General features: G+C 35.8%; 1 protein-coding gene across 3 annotated transcripts in view; it reads right to left on the bottom strand.

Annotated features, from left to right (window-relative positions):
* CCDC91 (coiled-coil domain containing 91) overlaps nucleotides 1–23,461 on the bottom strand; it is a 111,562-nt gene that overhangs the window by 9,610 nt on the left and 78,491 nt on the right. For all 3 annotated transcript variants that reach the window (XM_079303807.1, XM_079303806.1, XM_079303805.1), the window contains one exon: nucleotides 14,379–14,492. In XM_079303807.1, the coding sequence (XP_079159933.1) occupies nucleotides 14,379–14,492 (114 nt within the window). The remainder of the gene's footprint in view (nucleotides 1–14,378; nucleotides 14,493–23,461) is intronic.

The raw sequence follows: 23,461 nt of genomic DNA on the forward strand, positions 1-23,461 counted from the left end.
TTAAGTTGTGGCAGGACGAAACAGTACATTCTAGAAGTCATGGGCAAAGATGATATCATATGAAATACAGGTATTTTTCTAAAATTGGCATTGTAGGTTACAGTTGATGGATTCACACAAAGAAATTAAATGAGGAAAAAAAGCCTGCAGCAAATCAGCGATAACTTTAGCATTAAATCTGTGGCAATATACATGCATTTAGGTAAGTAATTATATATTAAGATTCAAGGAATACAAAGTTACTGTCTTACCATTCAGAAAGAAATTTTTGAGCTCACATTTACTACTGTACTTCTTCAGTATTGAGAAGATTGAAGATGTTTTTTTACTGACAGTAACATTTTACTGGAAAACTTGGTTTGGAGTTTGAAGCCAAGCTAGTGCAGCGAAATTCAGGGCAGCTGCTGGCAAAGCAAACTCATAAAGCTGCAGCTGTGACAATTCCATCAAAGACAAAGACAGAGATTAAGCACCCACGGCTCTCTGCAGGTCATCACTTCCAACACCCAGGCAGGAAGATTCCAAAGGAGGGAGAAATCACCAGCAGGACACAACAATCTGCCCCACACAACCCCAAATCCTTCCTGCAACTGGCATGCAGCAGAGACTCCTGGGATAGAGTGTATTCCCAAAAAATTCCTTTGGGTACCTGCCTGCCTATTCTGCTGCTTTTCCAGATGCAAATTTGTGTCAAGGCTTTGTTGAGAAATCACACCCAGAATCTGCAACCACAAAAGTAGCACCAATTTTTTACACTGGCAATACTTTTATACATATTACTGAAAAAAACCCACAAACAAACCCAAAAACCCAAAGAAACTGTTGCTTAGCAGGGTGGGGTGAGGGGAAAGGGCAAGGGAGGGAAAAATATACTTGACCAAATTGTATGAGTCAGTAGCCTGCAGCCAAAGCAGAAAAATAACATATATACTTGCTAACTATAAGTCATTGAAGCATCTTGCTGAATTTCTAACACATGGGTGAAGATTTGAATGCAAAAAGTAAACAGGAAATCACATCTCTGCTTCATCTATCTAATCTTGCTATTGCTGTAGGTAAGAAAATTTATTTCTTTACATGTTTCTCTAGCTTCATAGACAACTCAATTAAGTCTCTGATCCCACTGGCTTTGCTGAAGGAATCCAACTGCAGGAAATAATCATAGGAAAGATTCATCAAAACACATATGGTATGGCCAACTTTGCCATTTACTTTTTTCAAATCAGAGCTCAGCAAAAGGACAAAAACAGCAAAAGACATACCTGGAAAAAAAAGCAAAGAAGTTGCAAGGTTTGGAGTAAAAATACCTTGAATTTTCCTGCATATAACCAACTATGAAAAGTCTCAGATAATTCCCCAGCTAAAAGAATAAGTAGATAAAACTACTGAGGTTCAAGCATCTCTACATAAAAGGACTTGGGTGTAAATGAGAAGCAGCACAAAGTACCCAAACAAACCCTGAGCTATGAATGTTCCTCAGCTGTAGGAAAACACAACTCAGAACAGAATAAACCATCCTTAATTCACAAACTTATCTACTCATTTTATTCGTGCAGTGAACAAGACAAAAAAAAATTGCCCTCAAAACTCCACAGCCAAGACAATCTGCCAAGTAATGTGACTTTGTGGTGGCTCTGCAGTTACTCTGGGCTTATCTTATACTGGTACATAGATAGAGAAATTCTACAGAGCACCTCATTAAAACAACTGGGATTTCTGGATCTTCACAACAAAAACACAGAGACCACAAAACTGCCTCTGCATGTCATGGAAATGATGGAGGAAAAGGCCTCCTATATTCTGTCCCTTTCTCTTTGGGCCTCAACTCCAGTGTAATTAAAATAGTATAAAAATCTAGGGATGGAAGGGACAGTGACCCAACCTCTGACAACTGCACTGGGAACTCATAATAAAATCAATCAGAGTGGAACAATTGCCTCTTCTTTTTTGAAATCTGGCAGCCTTGCAGGTGCATGCCAAAATGCCTTTGCTGAGCACGGCCATCATTAACTTTCTAAAACACTTCAGGATCCCTTTGGTGCTAAGAGGTACAGCAGGGACTTGGAAAAAGCCAAGAAGTTGACCTATGACTAAGAAAATAAAACTGCAGATGATATTCTTAGCTTTAATTAATCCAAGTGATCATATTGAACTGATTAAACTTTCCATCTAGTACAAAGCAATGTGGATTACACTAACTTAAAGATCAAATTTATAACTGCTGTTAGGTTACAAATATAACTAGTTGTACATACTCATAAATTCTGAATTAAGAAAAGACAGTGAAATACAAATCTACTTACAAGCATATAGATGAATTTGAAAGAGAAAGACAGCAAACAATTGAGGTTTTATTTTCATAGGAATGACAAAAAAATCCCCAAAGTCCTCCTCCTCCTCCTAAAAGCATTTATTTATTCAGTCTAATAGAATATTAAAAGTTTGACCTTCAAAATTCAGCTGACCTAGCTTTCTCACTAGGATGGCAAGATAAGGGTATTCATGTTCATATGCACACATGGATGCATAGATTTTTCTATGCTGAGCTTTGTTTTTTTTTTTTTTTTTTTTCTTAAATTACCTACTCTTGGTTAATCAAAAGGTCTCTTGAAAATGCCTATGGACAAAAGTCACAAGTTGCACTAAAAATGCTTAATTTCACAAATCTAACCAAGAACTTTGAATTTTTTTTCTCTGCTCAGTATCAAAACATATTTTGTGAGCGCCATACAGAACACAAAACACAAAACCAATCTTCAAACAGTCTGGTTACAATTCTCACATTTCCAGAAGCACAGCATGAAATTCTAACACTGAGGGATAGATCAGGAGTAACACAGGAGAGCTTCACTTACAGGGGGCCAGAGGTGTATAGGAATGCCTCACTTCCCCCATCACACACATGGGCAACAGAGACATTTGGGAGCCTCCTCTGCCTTCTTATCAAATACTTGCACAATAGAGGGACCCTGGATGACAGATCTTGCCTTTCCCTGGACCTCAGCTGGTGATGAGAACACCACACCACTCTCCATTGATAGATTTGGGTGACATTAGTACAGTGCACACTGCAAGTCTTTATGCCTGTGAATACTCCATACCCACTGAGCCAGCTCAATAATTATGTGTTTGCGGAGCAAATCCAAAGTTACTCTTACAGTAATTAAGATGATACACATTGGATTAAAAACACAATACATCTCAATCATAAGAGTAGCTTTGAAATAGTGTAGTATCAGTCATCTCATTGCTGAACATTATAATTTATCCTGTTATTTTTCCTCTCTTTGGCTTTGATAGCACAATATTTTCTCAGTAATAATACCACTTGATTTCAGTTTCAGATGGAATCTCGCCTGACTAAAGAGTACAGGCATAATCTCACTCTTTGAAGATTTATACACTGTGGCACAAAAGGATATATGAAACAGTTTTAACTTCAGTAAAGAATTTCAAACTCTGGCAATTTTATGCTAAAGTAATTGCAGAAAACCCTACAATAGGCTGTGTATGTAGTTTCAACTAAATTGCTTTCATCAGCATAAATGATCACTCAAAGAGTTTGAAAATTATAATGTTGGTTATTTAACAATTTCCTTTGTATTTCAATGAAACTAAGTGACAGATAATTGTATTTTCCCCCCTTTCCATTTGTTAGAGATGGAGCACTATATTTTCCTGGAAATTAAAAATTCTCTTGAATGCACGATGCTTCGCTATTGAAAAGTGGCAGAAAAATGTCAAACTGTTCTCTGAAGAAAAATTCCTAATAGGATCAATTGATAGAAATACTATATTCCTTCACAGGAGACTACAATTTCCTCTTCATATTTAGAAACAATAATTTCAAAGTTTATAGAGACCTAAAAGTTCAGAAAGAAATGGCAGGTTCACTTCTGTATCTCATGGAGGTACATCACAATGCTTCAGGATCCTTATCCAAAGAGGAGAAAAGGAGAGCCAGGTGCACCAAACTCATTTTACACTACAACTTCCCATAAATCCCAGCCTTAATCCTTTGGATTTATGCTGCTCTTTGAGTTGGGTAAAGGAGCAGTGTGAAAATGCTCCTAAAGCCTCAATGTAAATGTTTCTTTAATTATATTAAAGCCACAAAACAGGGCCAGCTGAAGGAGCTGGAAACTGAGCTAAGGAACTCTCAGTGACCCCATCACTACTGTCTCTCTTGGCACTGCCCTGTTGGTCACAAGTTCACCCTGGGCATGGCACAGATGTCCTGACATCAGGTGGGTTCAGGATATCACCGTGGATGGCAGCACGTTCTGCACTAACACCAAGTTTTGCACTGGTAAATTGCAGAAGCTGAGTTGTTAAAATAGCTGATACAGACATATAAGATAGGATTAAATATTTCTGAATGTCACTTTGTTGCACTACACAGAACTTTTGTGTTCCCCAAACATGACACTGGATTCAGCCAGAAATGATACAACTTCATTTTGCTTTTCTTTAAAAGTCAGAAGAAGGGGGAAAAGTTGAAAGAAAAATACTCAAGGTGACACCACACTTTAAAAACTGGGAAACTGGTCTGTTAAAATGTGTTGGTGGTAACATTTAGGGTTTGGACTCCCATTAATGGGGCCCCAGGGAAAATATAAACACTCTTTCTGAAATTAAATCTTGAGTTTGCCCACCGCAGTCTTGTTTTCAGCTTCAGCTGCTGGCACGTCAGCCTGCAATTGAGGCCTTGCATCAAATGCCAAACCAAACATTCAGGAACAAGAATGGTAATGACACCCTATTTTGTTCTAAGGCACACTAAAATATAGTGAGTATTATAAAAAAAAAGGCGAAAAAATCACTCAATTGAGATTAATAACTTAAAAGAAACTGATTTTTGTAACCTCTCCCACTTGCACTTGTCTTCAAATAATAAACTTTCAGAAGAAAGCTGTGCTTTAGTCTTGAAGTGAAGCACACTTGCAAAACAGTAACACATATCAAGGTTCTGATAACAACTGCCTAAAGGCATAAGCTTTACCTACAAGAGCTCAAAACTAAATTTCCTGCTTTTCACCCACAATTTTGAACATGATGTAACACATATGGATCAATAAATGGAACTCACTCATTTGTAAGGTAAGTTTCTTAGGTGGGATCCTTCCTATTCACAGGGATATAATGCACTAATGTCACAACCCTGTTACTGGAACACCTCCTACCAGCATCTAAGTTATCTCTTGTTTTCCCACATTCTTTCCCCAAACACTGTGTTCCAGTTAAGAGTGTGTTGCTCCAGCTGTTAGTTTTCTCCTCTCTCTCTCTCTCTCAAATCTCCAGCCTTCTGTAATCTCTCCATGTAGATGGATCTGGAGTAAGGGATGCAATGCAAGATACAGCCCCTGTTCCAGGTAGGGAATTGGGATCTCTTGCCCAAGAAGGGGATACCTTCCCTGCCTATCCTAATCCCAGCTTCTGTGATGTTTCACGATGCATAGGAACTATCCCTGATATGGGAAAAATTGCAGTCTGGATCTAACATGGGTTGTATAGGTTTTCTTATATAAACACTGCTCTGAGGCACTCAATCCCTGATGTGAATCTGGGGTGAAAATTGATCTGACTCAGAGAGTAGACTGCACTCATGACTCAAACCAGGGATTAACAATAACTTACCTGCAGTGTGTAGGGAATTTGAAGAAGCTGCCAATTTACTAAGGAGAGAGAGAGGGAAAGGTGCACCAGGAATTCATACAGGACTTGTTCCATCACTACCACACAATGTTAACTTGAAGAATATAAGGTACAACGTACTTTAGCCTGATATTATATAAAAGGGGTGAATTCCAAGCTTTATCTTTAAAATCAGCCTCTCAATGTGAATAACAAAGTGAGATCAAGTAGGTGTCAATTCATGGCCTAACCAATAAGCACTGTGTAGAAACCTTGCACTGTTATTTGCAGACTCCATGGATTCTTTAACCAGAGGGTGGTGAGACCCTGGAGCAGGTTGTCCAGAGCAGCTGTGGATGCTCCATGACTGGAAGTGTTCAGGCAGGGTTGGATGGTGCCCTGATGGGACAGGTGGGAGGTGTCCCTGCCCATGGTGATGGGGCTGGAACCCAACATGATCTTCCAGACCAAGCCATTGGGATTCCACAATTCAGGTCTGAAAGCAGCAGATTTGTGTGTTTGCTGTGCCTCCCCCAGAGTAAAGAATTAGAAAGAGGGCAGAGTGCTGGATCCTTATGATTGTTCTAAGTAGAGCCAAAAATGGTTGTAGCAAACATTTTTTAGCCGTGCAAGCACATCAATCCTCAACATGAATCACATCAGCACTCCTGCTGCAACCTTAAAGTCAACCATAAATTTAAAAAACCTGAATATTAGATGTAATAACCTGCAGTAACTATAATACCAGTCTAGTTACTAAAGTTTATAGTAGTACTATATGAGAACAGTTCTTTTCTGTTCAAGACATTAGTAGGTAATTTAAAAGCCTTTCAAAGCACATAATTTCACATTCATATGGAGTACATTTCTGAAAAACAGGTATAGAGGTTTCTTATTTTATTTCCATTCATCACCATGTCAGTTGTGTAACTATTTACTTTATTAGAAATAAAATAATTGAGGAAATTTACTTAAAAGAAAACAAATACTAGATGTGCACAACTGAAAAAAAATTAGACAATATAAAGAAAATAAAAGCAGCAATTTCTAATCTAAATGCTATTAGCACCTGAAGAATCTGAGCTCTGGGTTTAAAGCCACATTAGGATTCACATTTCAAGAGCAGATTTTGTGGAGTTGCAATGGTTACTGTCAGTAGATGCATCATTAAAGGAGTTACCATCATGCATATAGGGAAGCACAGAGAGGAAAGCAAAGGTGCAGCCATCAACAGAAGGTCAAGGACTTCTCAGCTAAATAGAGATGTTACCCACATAATAAAAGCCTAGAAAGCATCCATTTCAATAATTTCAGGAAAGACAAAATACAGATAACCAGTAGTTTATCTCTATGTAAATCCATAGGTGGACAGAAAGCCAAACTGCTTTTTAAATCACTTTTTAATTTTAAAAATTTGCTTTGACTGCAGTTAGGACAGTAAGTGTGAATATTGGTGTATGGGTAAAATGAAAATGGGCCCAGCCTCATGACACTTCCTCAGTGGCAGAAACACCAATTACATAGAGAGATTTTTCGACGGTAATAAAGTCACCTTTGAAAGAAGAAAATTTAAGATCAATAGCAATAAAAAACATGGCATTTTTTCTGTCTTATAAGAGAGGCCAATAAGACAGAGTTATTTTCAATCAAAATGATGTTTGAAGGTGTAGCAATTTTGTAGCAATATTGTTTTAATAATGTTTTTTACAATCATAGCCAGTTTCAGCCACCAGACAGACATCTTATTTCTCTTCTTCTGTACTGATCTTTCTGATTAGTTTGATCTAATTCTTAGTACAAATGGGGTTATAAATTACAAAGTCTTTATAAAGACTATGTGATTTATACGATAACTTAGGCCAATATTTATTCCAATATTGTAAATAACTAAAATGTTATTTCAACTGCAGCATTTGATATGTTAAGGGAGAAGTTTTAGTCAGATTTGTTTAAGGGAAACTTAAAAAAATTGACCATTTTCTGTAATGGTTCTGATGGGTGAATAACAGAGTAACTATGTAGAGGTGCACATACCTTCTCATAAGGTTTCAGGAGTGAATTACAGACAATTCCTCAGAGAATTTGAAAACCCAAAGGAATTTGTAGCAGCCTCTCCTCAACAAGGTGGATAAATCTAATTAAACTTGAGCTTCATGCACTCTTTTTTCAGCCCTTATCTTAAATAACTAAATGTAAGATAAGATTTTATGATGAAAACTAATATCTTAAAATATCAATTAATGAGGAACTTGGATGGAAAATACTCCACATTTTAAGAAAAAAAAAAAAGACATAGAGAATAGTGGTTATAGCAACTTTATAAAAGATCATCTTCCACAATCTGTATTGGTAAAGATGCTTTCAAGATGGATTCATACAGGCTTTGCTGCTAAACTACAAAATCATACATTAAACCCCCAAGAAGTTTTAAAAGTGCATTCATAATAGATCAGATCTGTATGAATATATTTAATTATGAAACATAGCACATACCACTTAAAAAAACCCTGAAATGGGATTTTGTACCATCACCAACCCCAAAAGTCAGTGTAACAGTTAGAAACCTACTCAAAAGGTGAAAACAAAGGTCTGCTTGTTCCCTTCAGACAAAATAAACATAGAAAGTGCACTCCATAAATACCGTATATTATCAGAAATAACCTTGAAAAACAAGACTAACCATGGTGGAAATTAGTTATTTACTGTCATATTATGTCAGATGTGTCCTGCTGTCCTAGATACAACTTGATCACTATTTTTCTTCCCTTAAAAAGCATTGTGACTACACTGTATCTGTTCTCAGAATGAGATGCACAATTCCCCCTTCAAGAGGTAAGTATTTGTTGCAGAATAATCCCACTGAAAATGGGAGAAGGTATGACTTGCTCTTACCTGGAATAAGCTGACCTTCTATAAAGGTGTTTTACCAGAGTGAAACAGTATGTTCCAAATATTCCAAGTCTTTTTCAGAAAAGTATAAAATAACTCTGGTTCTTCTGGTTACATGGCAAAGTGGCAAGCTACCTGTGCTGGCACATCCCATACATCCCTGGGATGGGCCTGGAATTCTGTTTTCCAAAAGCATCTCTATTATTACCAAACTAAAGGGTAATTGCTCCATGTTAAATCAGAAGAGAAACTTGTCTTTTGGTTTTGTTTCTTTTTTTTTTGCTTTCCTGTGAGACAGACACAGCTTATACCAGCTTGCCAGTGATTCTTAAATATAAATACTGGTGGAAATTGGCCGTTAGTTTCTGTAATATCAGAAAAAATTATCTATTAAATACAAAACCCCCAAAAGCATCTCTTTGGCTATTCTCAATTCTGCAGTATTTTGGTAAGTATTAGTCAGAGAAATGTTTAGTTCTGTTTTCTTCTAAAGGTTATGAGGCACAGCTGCACAAATCATATGGGAACACACAGTAGTACAGTGAGTTTTGTTGTAATGGTGACATCTCTGCTCTCAGCACCCAACCCTTAAATCAGTATGGGAGTGCATTTATGACAAGTGTATGACCTTCAGGGAAACAGGGGCTGCATTAAAAACAAATCTGTCATTCCTGTGATTGCTCAAGCCCTAACACTTAGTTTTTCCCTGGCAGGCCAAAATATGCCCTTTAAAGCCAATGAGAACTGTGTACAATTAACAGAAAAAAGGTGACTGATTAATATCCTCAGCTTCACTGTCAGAAAACAAGCAGTAAATTTTCCTGAGGGGAGATGAATGCCAATGTAAATTTAAAAAAATTAAAATTTGCTTGTTGGCTATCTACTCACCTCATGAAGTGAATCTTTGTAATTTAGAAAAGTTCTTTAAATAACCTATTCAGTACAAGATTTCTTGGGCAGAAAACTTCTCCTCTTGTGATTATCTCTCACTTTTGTATTCCAACTTCAAGAATTTTTATCTCTGTACAGCTAATGGTCACAAAAATTAAAAGGTACAGAAAAAGTAGGCATGATAATATTAGATCATTGGGTTTTGTCTGCTATAAACACATATTAAATAAATAAAACATATTGAATTAATATTTTTAAGCATTCAATTGGAATAAATAGGCAGTAAATTACTGAACTATGACATTTATAAACAACTTGCCACATGTTGCAAGTTATAGCACAGGCAAAAGAACTGGATATTACAACAGAACACTTTTGTAAACCTCTGTTCTACAAGACTTCCTAACATTTGTGTGATCTTAGAATTAACAAGGCTGAGTTTTTAACAAAAGCTTTTGTTGAAAGTTTGTAACATTTGCAGATTATGTTCAAGAAGCCAGAACACTGTCCAATTAGGAAAAAATAAGAAGCAGAGCAAATAATTTGCTGATCTGTTTAATAACAAATAACTGGATACAGATCTTAGTTTGAAGTACATCAACGAACAATCAATTGCCTTGATCATCAGAATTTTTATGAGACACCTGGAAATATAAAACTCCACCAGAATTCTCTAGGTGACATTCTGGTCTGTATAGATGTCCCATGACAAACAGACATACTTGCTGAAGTCAGTATTTTCACTCAGTTATTAAAAAAAAATATTTGTATTAAGTTTGATTGGTTCTTCTCTATTCCAATCTGGAAATTAATTTAAAAAATAATCTCAGCCAGTCATATAAAATGTAAATATATTTACAAGAATTGTCTTAATAGAAAAGCAGGAGCTATACTCAACTGCACATCTGTAGGTCCACATTATGAATGCCAACAAAAGCCTAAAAATAAGATGATTAAGAAGCCAGGAGATTAATATAATGCAATACTGACATTATTTTATTCAGATACTGCTTATCTGTTCTTACTATTTATTTTCAAGCTTATTTTCAGTTCAGAAAAGCATTACTTCCTTAAGTCAGCTGGCTTGGCTTCTCTCAGACCAGTGGGTTCTGAAAATTCACCTTACTACCTTAAAGCAATTGCTGTCTTTCACTTGTCAGCTTCATGCACCATCAGGTGCAGGCAGCACCTCCTTTTCTTCACATCTTGGACCAGTGAGAGGAGACAAAGAGCAAGCAAAGGATGAGGGAAAAGCTGTGATCTGGAGCCCACTTTACACAGGGAATGATCACACTTCTCCTTTGCTCACACATCTGGAACCCTTGCAACACATCTCCAAAATTTCAGTCAGCCTTGGAACTGCATTGTGTTCAGGTGCAAACAACAAATGGGAAAGTTCCTTGGAACCCTCACAGCACTTTGGGAAAAAGCTTTGTTTATATGCACTTAATTCAGCATCAGCTAACTGAAGCAAACTGTTTGGAAAATGGACCAAAGCCCCACCTGAAGTCCATAAAAAGTGGGGCAGGGATAGGCCCAGCCAGTCTTTACACTCCTAACAGAGCAGCACGTACCCATTAATCAGATTTTAACAAAAATACCACAGAAGCAATGCAGTTGGGCAGCTCAGGGAAGGCACTGCAATGCCGCTGTTTGGCAGCCCAGGTTTTGAGAGCTCTAATCCTAAACCAGGGTTTACAGGACAATAGGCTTTATTCCTTGTCTGATCTCCAGGTAACAAGCACAAATGTGGATTAATACACCCACATGTGAGAGCCTATGTACAGACATGTACACATATTCCACCACATCAGCAAGATGTTTGAGCAAAATAAAACTATTAACCCTTTAAAAACCACAGAGCTGTTCTAGCTCACCTTCACAATCATTCAGTATAAAAAACACTAGAATTTTTAAACAATTGATGCAAAAAGCTGGCAAACACTTCCCAGGACTCACTAACACAGGCACAGCCTCAGGGGCTAGAATGTGTCAATTAGTGCATCTTGGGGCAATTAATGTGCTCCTCACAGAGCTGGGTGCCTCCAGAGTCTCAGGGGACCAGAAACCACAGCGCAGGACCTTACAGGATGGTGAATATCAGGCAACAAAAGACAATAATGACAAATAGGTTTGTGAATCTTGAGCTTACATCAAAACAGAGGGACTTTGGATACTCAAGGACAAGTACTCACTCTTTATTTAATTCTAACCAAACTGAAAGATTTTGCTTCCCTGTATATCTGTGTCTCAGATAGAGCTCTATGGCACATGATATGCATTGAATCCAAACCAAAAATGACAATTATTTGTATGACAGAAGTGAAAGCACTAGCTTGCCATTTAGCCCTACTTCAGTGCCTTTGTATCTGTGTGCTACCCCTCACCACTGTCCTCTCATTTCCTACCCCACCAGCAACAAGGTGAAATATTGTTTTTGCCTTCCTCATATTTATTGCAAATGCAGGCAAAGCAAGACTACACAGTCAAATATACCTTCATGCAATCAATAAACATAATTTTCTGGACATAATGTGGATGGACCTTTGCTGGTAAAAACAATTCTGGCTAATAGTTGAAGCATGAGAATTCAAATTTGATTCTTCAAGGTGTTACAAAGGTTTAAATAAATCTCTATGAGTTTGGTAGCTGTGAAAGATGTCTTTGAACAGAAAGGACTAGTTCAGTTTTGATGCCTGCTTTGGAATGGTGGTGGTTATGAAATAAGCATGACATAAAAAAGAGTTAAATTCCTGATTGAAATTTCCTTCACATCTTAGATATCCACATTCTTAAAAGTGTTAGCTGTGGCAACATTAAAAAACCTATTTTTCTAGTATAAAAATCTTCATTTAATATAGAACAGAGAAAATAAAACCAAGACTGTTGTATATAATTAGAGCTGCTGCCAATATAGTGCTATATATCTGTAAAAACCTGGCTTCCTATGACATAATTGCAATGCATGCCACATCTTCATTTATTTTATGAAAATACCTGTTCCCATCACAGGTTTTTTGGGTTTTCTTTTAGCTTTAGTGTTCTTTTTTTGAAGGTAGTAAGACATGCCAACAAATTCTTTCCTAGCTTTGGTGACCTTTTTGGCTTCAATAGAGAGGAAATTACATTTATTCTTGTCAGCATTTTAGCATTATTAAATTGTTGCTTTTTGTTAAGCAACTTTCTACTAATTCAAATAATCCCCTGCTAACCCAGTACAAATTATTGCTGTGCCCATGGTTTGAAGGGTTCTACAAACACATTTTCAAAACAATGATGACGCAGAGTGTCCACTACCTTTGCAAGTTTGTACCTGGAATGCCCCTGTCACATAAAAAAAAAAAAAAAAGAAAAAAAAATCCCAAACCTCTCTGAATCCTAGACAAGGCATTTTCCCTGAGTTCTTTCTAAGAACTCCTTAAATAAACTGCTGCTTTTTAGCACAGTCCATAAAGTATATTTATTACTCTTACAGATGTATGAGCTTTGACCATTTCCTCTGCCTCTTATGTAATCATATAAAAGCTATTATGCTACATGATTTGGAGTTAAACAAGTCTTTCACTTTCAACTTGAATACAGGCAGTCTTTATAAATCTTGTATCAGAAAAATCTAGTTCTCCTTATGTATGATTTTTTTTTTTAATTCATGGATATGTGTCAACTGATCAAAAGTAGAAAAAGGTTGGCTGAAATACATGAATTTGCTCTATGAAATGAAAGGAATTTATGCTCCTACTGGATAAACCAAATAAGATTTTGTTTCTTTGAAGGTGATGTTTTTGTATATATCTGCACTGGAGCCCTTATTGACCTGTTTACTTATGACACTTATGAGAAGTTATGAGAAGTTATTTTAATAGTAGACCTACTTTCACCTTCCCCACAGCTCACCCTTCATAAACAACTGACTTCAGATATGCTCAGACATCCTTATGGATCATGTTTTGCACTGGATTCTGTTTAAATTGTCTTTCCAAATCAAACAAATCCTGCTACAAAGGAAATGTCTCCATAAACAGCATAAAGGAAGGAGTTCACCCAACTGCAAACTTAATTAATAGCAGGGTGAAACTTCTGAAGGTAAATCCTATTTCCCATACTATTATTTAACCCATAAAAGCAAGGAATATAGAAGCAGAGGCCAAAATCATTTATACTTTCTTCTCAGGACAACATTCCCCATTAGATTCAAGCTGAGTTATTTTGTTTATTGAGAATACTGAAATTTGATCTTAGGCTGCTACTGCCATATGAATGAGGTTTTTAAAAATTATTTTTTGCTTATATTTTTATAAAGAGCTTCAAAGGGGAGAAGTGTGTTATTTTTTTTCTCTTCCTACTGAAAGCAAATCAAAGTTCCTTGAGCTACATTTTACAGTTTATACACAAGCATTAAACTGCCAGGATATAGCATTAACAGAACAACTGAAAACAACTTTCAGAACTTTGCAACATTTCATAACAAGACCAATGCACTGACTATAAATCACGCTTAAGAGAACATCAGCACAATATTCAGGTTCTCCAATAATATGTGTTGAGAGGAAAAAATTAATGGCCTTTGTGTGAATACAGACTGCACAATAAAGCTCATTTATGAATTTAAAATAGCACCTACTATTTATACTGAAATGTTTTCTATGATCTGAGCTCAGATCACAATTTAAATCTAGATAGACTTTGTTTATGCCCCCCCTTATGTTACTTTATGTAATAAGAAATGCTATAAATTTTAACTGAACTATTAATGTCTGCTTTTCAGCTTATGATGGACTTAAAAGTATACTAATATATATGAAGAAATGTATCACAATAATAAATTGTTTGGAAAAGTGAGTAGAAAACGTGAAGACCTAATTCCTGATTGTGTCTCCCTGTGCATTTTAAGAGAGGTTTGAGGTGTAGCAAACTTTACCAATTTCTCACTTCATGATGAAACCCATTATCCACTGGTAACTCACCCTCTTCTGCTCTTTAATATATTCCATCAGTTCCTCTCTTGTCCTTTCTACTGCTTCTTCAATTGCCTTTTCACTTCGTTTCTGCTCCTCCATTAATGCTTCCTTGACAATTTCCTTTCCAAAAGAAAAGCAAGTAAGTATATATTAAAAAAAAAAAAGTCACAAATGTGATAAAAGGTCATTCCTTCTCCTCCTACTAAATTGTTATTGCCTCCACGCTCTTTTCTCAGTAATAGCTGTCCTCAATGTATGCAGTATCTTTATAAAAATCAATAAATTCAGTACTAAATGGTAAATAAGAGAGAAGTAAAGAGAGAAATAATCACTTTAAAGCTGTGTTAAGAGAAATACAGTGTTCCCTGAGAGCAGAAAACAATAAAGCAATTCAAGTTTTACTTTCCATCAGGAGCAGGGATGGCAGGAATTACCAGCTGCTGTTATCAGGCCAGACCACTGCAGCTGGAAAAGACCTACAAGCTCATCTGCTCCAGCTGCCTGAGCCCTTCAGGGCTGCCCAAGAATTAAAGGGATTCCCCAAAAGCCTCTGAAACACTGACAGTCTTAGGGCATTGACCTCCTTCCTGGAAGCCTCTCCCAGTGTCTGACCTCCCTCTTTTAAATTAGAGCTTCACGATGTTCAATCTGAACCTCCCCTGATGTAGTTTTGAGCCATTTCCACACCACCAAAGTGGGTTGCTAAACAGTGATACAAATTATCAAAACTTTTTAGTAAACTTGCACAAAAACTTCTCAAAATCATGAATTTGTCTCCAAACTTCGGGAATTGCCAGGGACATTCAGTACACAGCAGTAAAAAGCAGCAAAAGATACTCACCCACTCAAATTAGAATTACCCTACATCAAATGCATTACAGTAGAGAAAGCCAGGAACCACTTCTTAAAACATCTCTATCACCTGCAGTATTTACTTAAGGCAACAAATTGCTGGGTAAAGTCACAGTCCCAAAACTGAAGTCCCAGCTTCCCAAAGTGTTCTGTTTCCAAGATTCAGGAGAACAAAATGACAAGCCTCAGATTCCTATAAACCCTGAAAATGTAACATTTTCAGAAAGAAAAAAAAAACTAAACAAAAAACAAAACAAAACCAAAACAAAACAACAACAAAAAAAAAAAAAAAACAAAACCAAAACAACAACAACAACAAAAAAAAAACCCCACCAAACAAACAAAAAAACCCCAAAAACCAATAACCAAGAAAACAACAAACCAAAACAAAAACCCAGTAAAAGTCATCACACAATCCTAAAAGATTTGTCAGGGAGATTAAGAGGAAGATGCACCTGAAGGATTCAGCAGGAAATGGGAAAAAACCCTCAGGACAGGAACACAACATGACTTCTGGTGTATTTATTCACATACACAAATTATTTTGTTTTTTTTTAAATCAAAGCTTTCAGAAAATCAAAGATAAATATAAATGGATTCCTTATTACTCTTCGCTGGTCAGACATAGCACTGCATTGCCCACAGATTTGTTTAGAGGTTTGCTTGACTGCAGAGCAATACAGACATTTTATGATAGTTGTTTACAACTTGGATTTGGGGGAGTGGGGAAGGTTGGCAGGCGGACAGGTGGAATTCTAAGATTTTGGAACTAGAAGATATTTATGTAGCTGCATAATTCATCTGGATATTTAAGAGTGGTATTTTACAATATGCTATTAGTGCACAAAATGAATAATCCACCGAGTTAAATTAAGCTTTTTTTTTTTTAAAGTCCCTTCAGTGGAATTTATTCAACTGAAAAAGAAAGCTCCATTTCAGCCAAAATGGAAAAGTTTCTGCAAAACTACACTTTTGCTATTGTTACAGCAGAAAAAACTCTAAAATTCCAAATTCAAAATGTGCAACTATGTAGTCCCCACTCTTCTGGAATGTAGTGCACATGAAAATCATAGTTGTGAAAAGTGATTACGATTTGTTTTTCAATTTTAATTCAATTTACCAAAGAAAAATCCTGAGAAAATGGTCTCTCTCTAAAGAACTCTGGCAAGACTAACAGAAAAAGTAGCAGAAAATTACATATTACAGAAATATGCTGCTCTTATAATTATATTCTCATGCCAGTTTAATTTGTCAAAAAGTCCCAAAATACTTTCTTGTGTTAGAACAGAAAAAAAATCCCACAATCTATCCCATTAAACTCTTCAAAGTAAATTATAGACCTAATAAGATGCTGTGTCTTAATATGTAGAAAATTTTACACCCATAAAATACTTGGAATCAATTAAAGAATATTAAGTATTCTTGATACTATACTTGAAACACTACATAGCCCAAAAAAGCACTTGGACTATAGAGTCCAAATAAAAACACAATTAAATTCTACAAGTCTGTTAATAAAATGCAAGCAAACAGAAACCACTAGCAATTCCCCCAGGGAACACTAGTTTATTACACTGACACTAAAACAGAAAAAGTAAATTTGGAAATAATTCTTTTTCACTTCCCCTGGTATTGGCACAAGTCCCCAGGGTTGTGGTTAAATCACCATCCCTTGATGTATTTAAAAAATGTGTAGGTGTGGCACTTGGGACATGGATTAGTGGTGGCCTTGCAGTGTGAGGTTAACAGGGACTCAATGATCTTAAGGGTCCTTTCCAATCTGAGTGATTCTATGATTCATCCACCACATTCTAGTTAACCAAAATAAGTGCTGATGTATCTTCCCAATTGATAAACAGTTCTCTGTTTCAGACACTGATCACCTCCTGTTACCACCTGAAAACCATCTCAGCAGTTACTGTCACCAGGCAGACCCTGCAGCCACCAGGCTGGACAACCTCAGTGACTGCTCAAAGAGACTCCTGCTTCAGTGGGCTTCATCCCAACTGCTGGCAGTTGTCATAACACTTTTTGAATTGTTGGGGTTATTCTGTGATTATTCACCCCCCATACCCTAGGATGAATCACATGGATCTGTTTCTCTGAGATCTGAATTGCTGTTTCTCCTCTGAGTTGAAATGTTACCCTGCTCACTGGATTCAGGAGAAATGAAACAGTTCCACAAATCACACAGCTTTCTTCACAGGTTCTGTCTTAAAAACTGGGCCTTACAACCTCTGACAGTGCTCCTGAATTGGCTGATTTGGTTTGCACTGTCCCATACCTGCAGCTCAAAATGAGCAAACACAGAATCTGGTCAAACAATGACACTCGATACTAGCAAAATACAGCTTTGCTGTGATATCAGTGAATGGAAAGAAAACTCTTTTATCCCTTTCACTCAGTTCTCAGAAGCCTTCAAAAAGCAAACACTGCACAATAGTTCCTTAGTCAACTCAGTCATATACTTTTGATCAATGATATTAGTTTTTCCTTCTGTGACAAGAACCCTCACTTCTTTTATACAACCTTCCACTAAGTCTCACTCACTGTATGTCTTTGCTCTATTACTGACATTAGAGTAAATTAGCAACTAATATAAAGGTATTTAAATGCAGATATTACCTATTACTGAACAAAGCCTTAGCTGCAGGTACATTCTTTCAACATGTGTTTACTTTTCCTTCACCTCTTTGCTCTTTCCTTCTTGCTGTATCTACCTTTAGATTCTATCCTGACTTAGATTTTGGTAAAAGTTGGCCATTATTTCATCTTTAAATATAAAGATGAGCCTGAGCTTCTCAGTGCTAGAAAGTGGAAAATCCCAGATGAGCCTGAGCTTCTCAGTGCTAGAAAGTGGAAAATCCCAGTTTCCTGTAAAAAAGCTAAGATCAGTCCAAAAAATGGCACTTGAGGTGCAATTCTTCTCCCTCCTCCCTTTATTTTTTTTAACATATTTGATCTGTGTCTGGAGTACCAAATTATAGTCACAAAGTTGGCTTCTTTACATGACTCTCTAGACATGTGCTTGACATGACACCAGTTAGAAGATTAAGAATACCTAATCAAAAATAAAATACAGTTATTCAAACAATTGACAAATCACAGTCAACTATGTGTTAGAAATGACAACCACACAATCACAACATATAAATCTCTAGGAAGACAGAAAGAAAAAGCAGTATACTTGATACATCAGAGAACTCCAGACAGTATTTAAAAAATAAAGCAAGACATAAGTTGATTTGCAATTTTATAGAAAAATTCTTTCATTTCCACACAAGGATCAGGTGGCAGCACTAAGCTTTATCTAGAAAATGCAACCATAGACTGCAATGTTAGTGGTTTTTCAGAAAATAGTAACCCTCAAATTATAATGTCTGTGGTTATGAACTACTACAATCTACTTCTGAACTCAGACATGGTTAAGGTCTGTATGAAGTGAACTATTCCCTTTCCAGACTTTGCAAGCATATTAAAAATAAACTCATCTAATGGCAGGGATTTCTTTCTACTCCGTGCTACTGAGTTGTGTCCTTCCTCCCACATTCAAGATTACACGACATTTTCTTTTAATGTGTCTCTACAAACACTGGCCACGCTAATGTTTCTGCAAGACAGTGGAAAAACAAGAAGAAAGTAAAACTGAAAATAATGTTTTGCTACCTTTTTGAGAGAAATGTAAGCATACTCACTGGAAACTGAATAATAAAGGCAATAGAAACAGGAGAAGAGGTCCTTTGGAGTTCTTCTCCAGCACATTGTGTGGTACATATTATCAACAGACTATTTGGGTGGGAATTGGGATATAGAGGAATAAACCCCAACAACTTATTGTATACAAATGAACATAAAGAGCATTGTTACAGCAGTCCAAACATGATACTGAAAAAACATTTTTTTTCTTCCCAAGATTAGCACTGACCCTCCCAGTCAAAATCCTACATTCATAAAAAGTTATTTCTGAAATTACATTAAAAAATATGCCACTTTGCTAAGTAGTACTTCAGAAATAGAATAAAGGGAATATTTTAAAATCTGAATCCTCTACAGGATACACTTGTAAAAGATGAAAAAAATAACAAGTGGACAAAGAGACACTGATAAACATGATAGTTTGTATTCCTTTAACTGACAATGCCCTCACAGCTCTGTGTATGATAGATACAAAGAGCTTTGAGGACAAATAAATTAAATTTTAAGGAAATTAAATTAATATTGTGCTGCATTAAAATCCTCCCTAGTAAAAAAAAAAAGAAAAAAAAATTGAAGAAGCGCATGCAATGCCAATACAGGTAAAATTTGATCTTCAGGTAACAAACACTATAAATAGAGTGATTAATGATGAAAAAGAGACAACAGCAAACCCCAAACACAGGCAAAAAGCAGTTTCTAGGCTATTTAACAGAGAAACAATGATGGACTAAAGGGCTGGAAAGTTGCATCAGTAATTATGGCAGAATTTTCAAAGGAAAGGGAAAAAAGCCTTAATAAAAATAAAGGAAAAGTGAGAGCCTGTATGAAATTGTACCTTTGTTTTTAGATATTATATTTTATCTCCTACAGATATTATGTCAAATGCACGCTGTAAACAAAAAATTGAATTTACAATTAGATCTGAAACAAAACCATTATATAGTCCAGAGTAACAAGCAACAGAGCTGGTCTTGAGAGTGCAGAAAGTATTTGGGAAGTGGGAAAGGAAAAAAGAAAGACTAAGAAACCTTTGAGTGATAGTAGTGAATTTATAGAGATATCACAGAGATTTATCATTATACAGAAATGGCTCACAAAGGGGCCATGGAGGAAAAAGTGAGTTAGACTTCCAAGTTTGATATGAACCAAGAGGCAATCTTGCACAGAACAAATTTACTGGACAAGGAAAAAACAAGACAAATGCATAATCCTCATATATTTCCTCTTTCCCCCTTATACTCTCCACCAAAAAATTACTTCAATACCTACTCATTTGATACATGAGAAAAAAGCATTTTTTTAGAGATTATAGGGCTAAGAAAGGGCCATTTAATAGCTAATAAATCTGACTAAAAGCTAGAGTGGGAAGTAAAAATTTTAGAAAAACCTTTTCTCCTTCTTAGTCCTTACAACCTTCTCAAATACATGCCCGTGGAGAAAAATATTTAGACAAACAGTGATTTTCAACAAAAATTTAACAGCCAATTATAGCACTTGTAGAAAAGAAACAAAAGCCAGTTCCTTAGGAATAAAGGCAACAGCTTCATGTTTTCATTTTAATGTCTTTTATTCCCTTACACATGGCTGGGTGTGGAAAACCTTAAGAATTTCAATACCAAATTCATTCAGGCTTGCCAAACTATCAATAGAAGCACTCCCTCAAGTAGATGAGAAATAAAAAAGTTTTGATAATGTAAGGAGCCTTTCACTCTTTAGGACTTAGCACCAGGTGTCCTAGACATTTTTCTTTTACCTTCTAAGAAATGGCATATGCTGATACTCATAAATCCATAGAAATTCATTAAACACCATGTCAATAATAAATTCTTTCTCAACTTTCTAGATGTTTGCCATTAAAATTGTATTAATGCTTTCTAAGACCATACATAACAAATTTATTGTTCTGCAGAGAAATGTGAACACACTAAATTTTCTTTAATTCTTAAATATTTGCCAGCAAAGACAACTGGAAAGTTCCTTTTTTTCTTTTTTTTATAAGTGTTTTAGTTAACTTTTTTTGCAAAAGTATTTTTTTCTTTGTATATCTCAGTATATTTCAGTTGTGGCTTGGCTGAAAGACACACCATAGCCTCAGTTTTCCTGAAATACTTTCCCATTGGTAAGATAATTTTGCCTTAGTGCTTTTCCTCATGTCCAAGAGGAAGCAGAGTTTATGTTAGTTCTTTTAATAAATTAAAGGTTCTTCTTTTTCTTTTTTTTTTTTTTTTTTTTTCCCTCCCTTTCCTCTAATGGATTTGCTGTGTGGAATACGCAGAGATGAACTCAGGCTCTTTTTCCCTGGAGAATGAGGGTAAACTACACTAGATTATACACAGTATGTTAAATTTAAGCCTTCAGGAAATGACAAAGGTGATTCTTTGCTTCAAATACCTTAGCAGAATTATTTATTTAAAGCTATGAGATGGACTTAAATTTCCAGGGCTCATCCTGCTGCTGCCAGCTTTCATTTTACTTTTAATGAATTTATTTTAAAACAAAAATAGTGGATCATAAATTCTCTTCAGTTTTTTTTTTTTTTTTTTTTTTTTGCCAATTCTCTCCCACACTACCACAGATTTCAACTTCTTTATGTAGCTGAGTTTTCAGCTCTATAAAATGATAACAACTGCCATGCAAAGAACTCTGTGCATTATAGCTATGGGAGCTACCCTCCATTCCCCACTAATTATGAATTTCATATAGCAGCATTTATTTAGAATTGTATGGATATCATCATCCTATAGCCCCAAAGAATTTTTGGGCTTCAGTTTTTCAATGGTGAAAAATAAATGTAAAGAAGGATAGAGAGAATTGTCCGCTGTTTTTTTCAGTTTAGAGTTGTACCCCAGGAACTTTACTGGAATTTTGAATTCTGGGGCAAAAAGCTTCTGCTTCAGCCACACTACCTATTATACTTTCTCCTTATCAACAGGATATCCACTTTTTATTTAATAGGTTTTCCAGAAAATAAAAATTCTAGTGCAGAATTTCACCTCTCAACAATGACAACTACCAGACATTAAACTCTCTTTGCAGGAAAGATGCCACTGTAAAAAACGCCAGACAATGTGTAAAAAACAGAAAAGAAAATACTGGAGACATGCCAAGCTACATCTAGTCTGCAGAATAGATGAGTTCCTAATCTATGATGACTTTTCAATGTGTTGTAAAAGGATCACAAGGTTCCTGTGCAAATGAACATTATCTTTAATCAAAGGACTACTTGTTTTTTTTTCAAGGAGAGCTTGGTCTTCCTGATGTAAAATGCAAGCCTGCTCTTTCTCCAAACTGAGGATGCTCTTCTAAATAAAAAAAAAAACAAAACCAAAATAAAACAAAAAACAAATAAAAAAACCCAAACTAGCCAACCAAACAAACAAACTCTTATAAAACCATAAAGCACATGAACAAAACAGTTATAAAACCTGAAGATGCTGCCAGTCTCAACCAAAATGGAAGCCATCTGGACTTATACTACTTCACAGCCTCAAGAGAGGGCTCTAAAAAAACATTTTTCCACTTCCCTGGTGATGTAAAATATCTCATTTATCCCTTTAGAGTTATAAGGCTCCAAAAAATAATACCTTTATTTTAAGTACAAATACCATGTCTCTAAGACCCCAAATCACTGGAACAGTCAAAGCTTTTATGAAAAGCTTTCATTATAAAAAACCAAAACCAATATTCATGTTACTGTAATCCTTTAATTTCTTAAAGAAAAAACAAAGAAGGAGGTATGTCAAGGTTGCTCCATCAAGTTGAAATATTAAGTCAGTATGTCTTAGTTCCTACTTTCATTGTAAGTTTACCTTTACTCTGCTATTTCATATTTGGTAACAAAATATTTGATACTAAATATGATTTGTTTATTAAACTGTCTCTAAGTCTCCCAATTTTTCTTGGGCAGTGTTAAATTAGTATAACAAATTTTAAATGGAAATAGCATTTCCTTATCTGCAGACTTGACAATTTGACTGAGGACAAACTTTTTGGTTTTGGACCAAGTTTTGTCAAGCATGAATATTTCACAGGAAGAAGGCATCTGCATAAACCTCCCAGATTTGCATCCCTTATGGGTGTCCTTCCTGGCCATTCTGCAACACCACCACCAAAAAAGTCTGAAACAATACCTGTATCATCCCTGCAAAGGAAATACTAATCTTTTCTTCTTTTAAACAAATTATTTAGGTGATGAAGGAAAATTACACTGCCAAATTCAGCACAAATGTGATCTTCAAACACTTATTTTTCTTCTGCTAAAACTGCCTTACCAATGAAATGTAAACAACCCGTACTTAAATGTTTTTTTACATTTTCTTTCTCATACATAGCCAAATAACTTCTAGTGCATGAGTTTAAAAACTGGTGGAAAAAACCAACATATTTTATTTTAATAAAGAAAATTAATGGATGAAAAATTAATCTTTTAAACCAATGAATCAAAGCTCTTAATCATGTTTCTCTGGTCCAGAAGATAAAGGAAAAGCTAAAAAATTCATTCCACTTTGACATGGAAATTTATTTTCCCTCATTTTCATAAC

This window comes from Erithacus rubecula (assembly GCF_903797595.1).
Source record: "Erithacus rubecula genome assembly, chromosome: 4".
NCBI lineage: Eukaryota > Metazoa > Chordata > Aves > Passeriformes > Muscicapidae > Erithacus > Erithacus rubecula.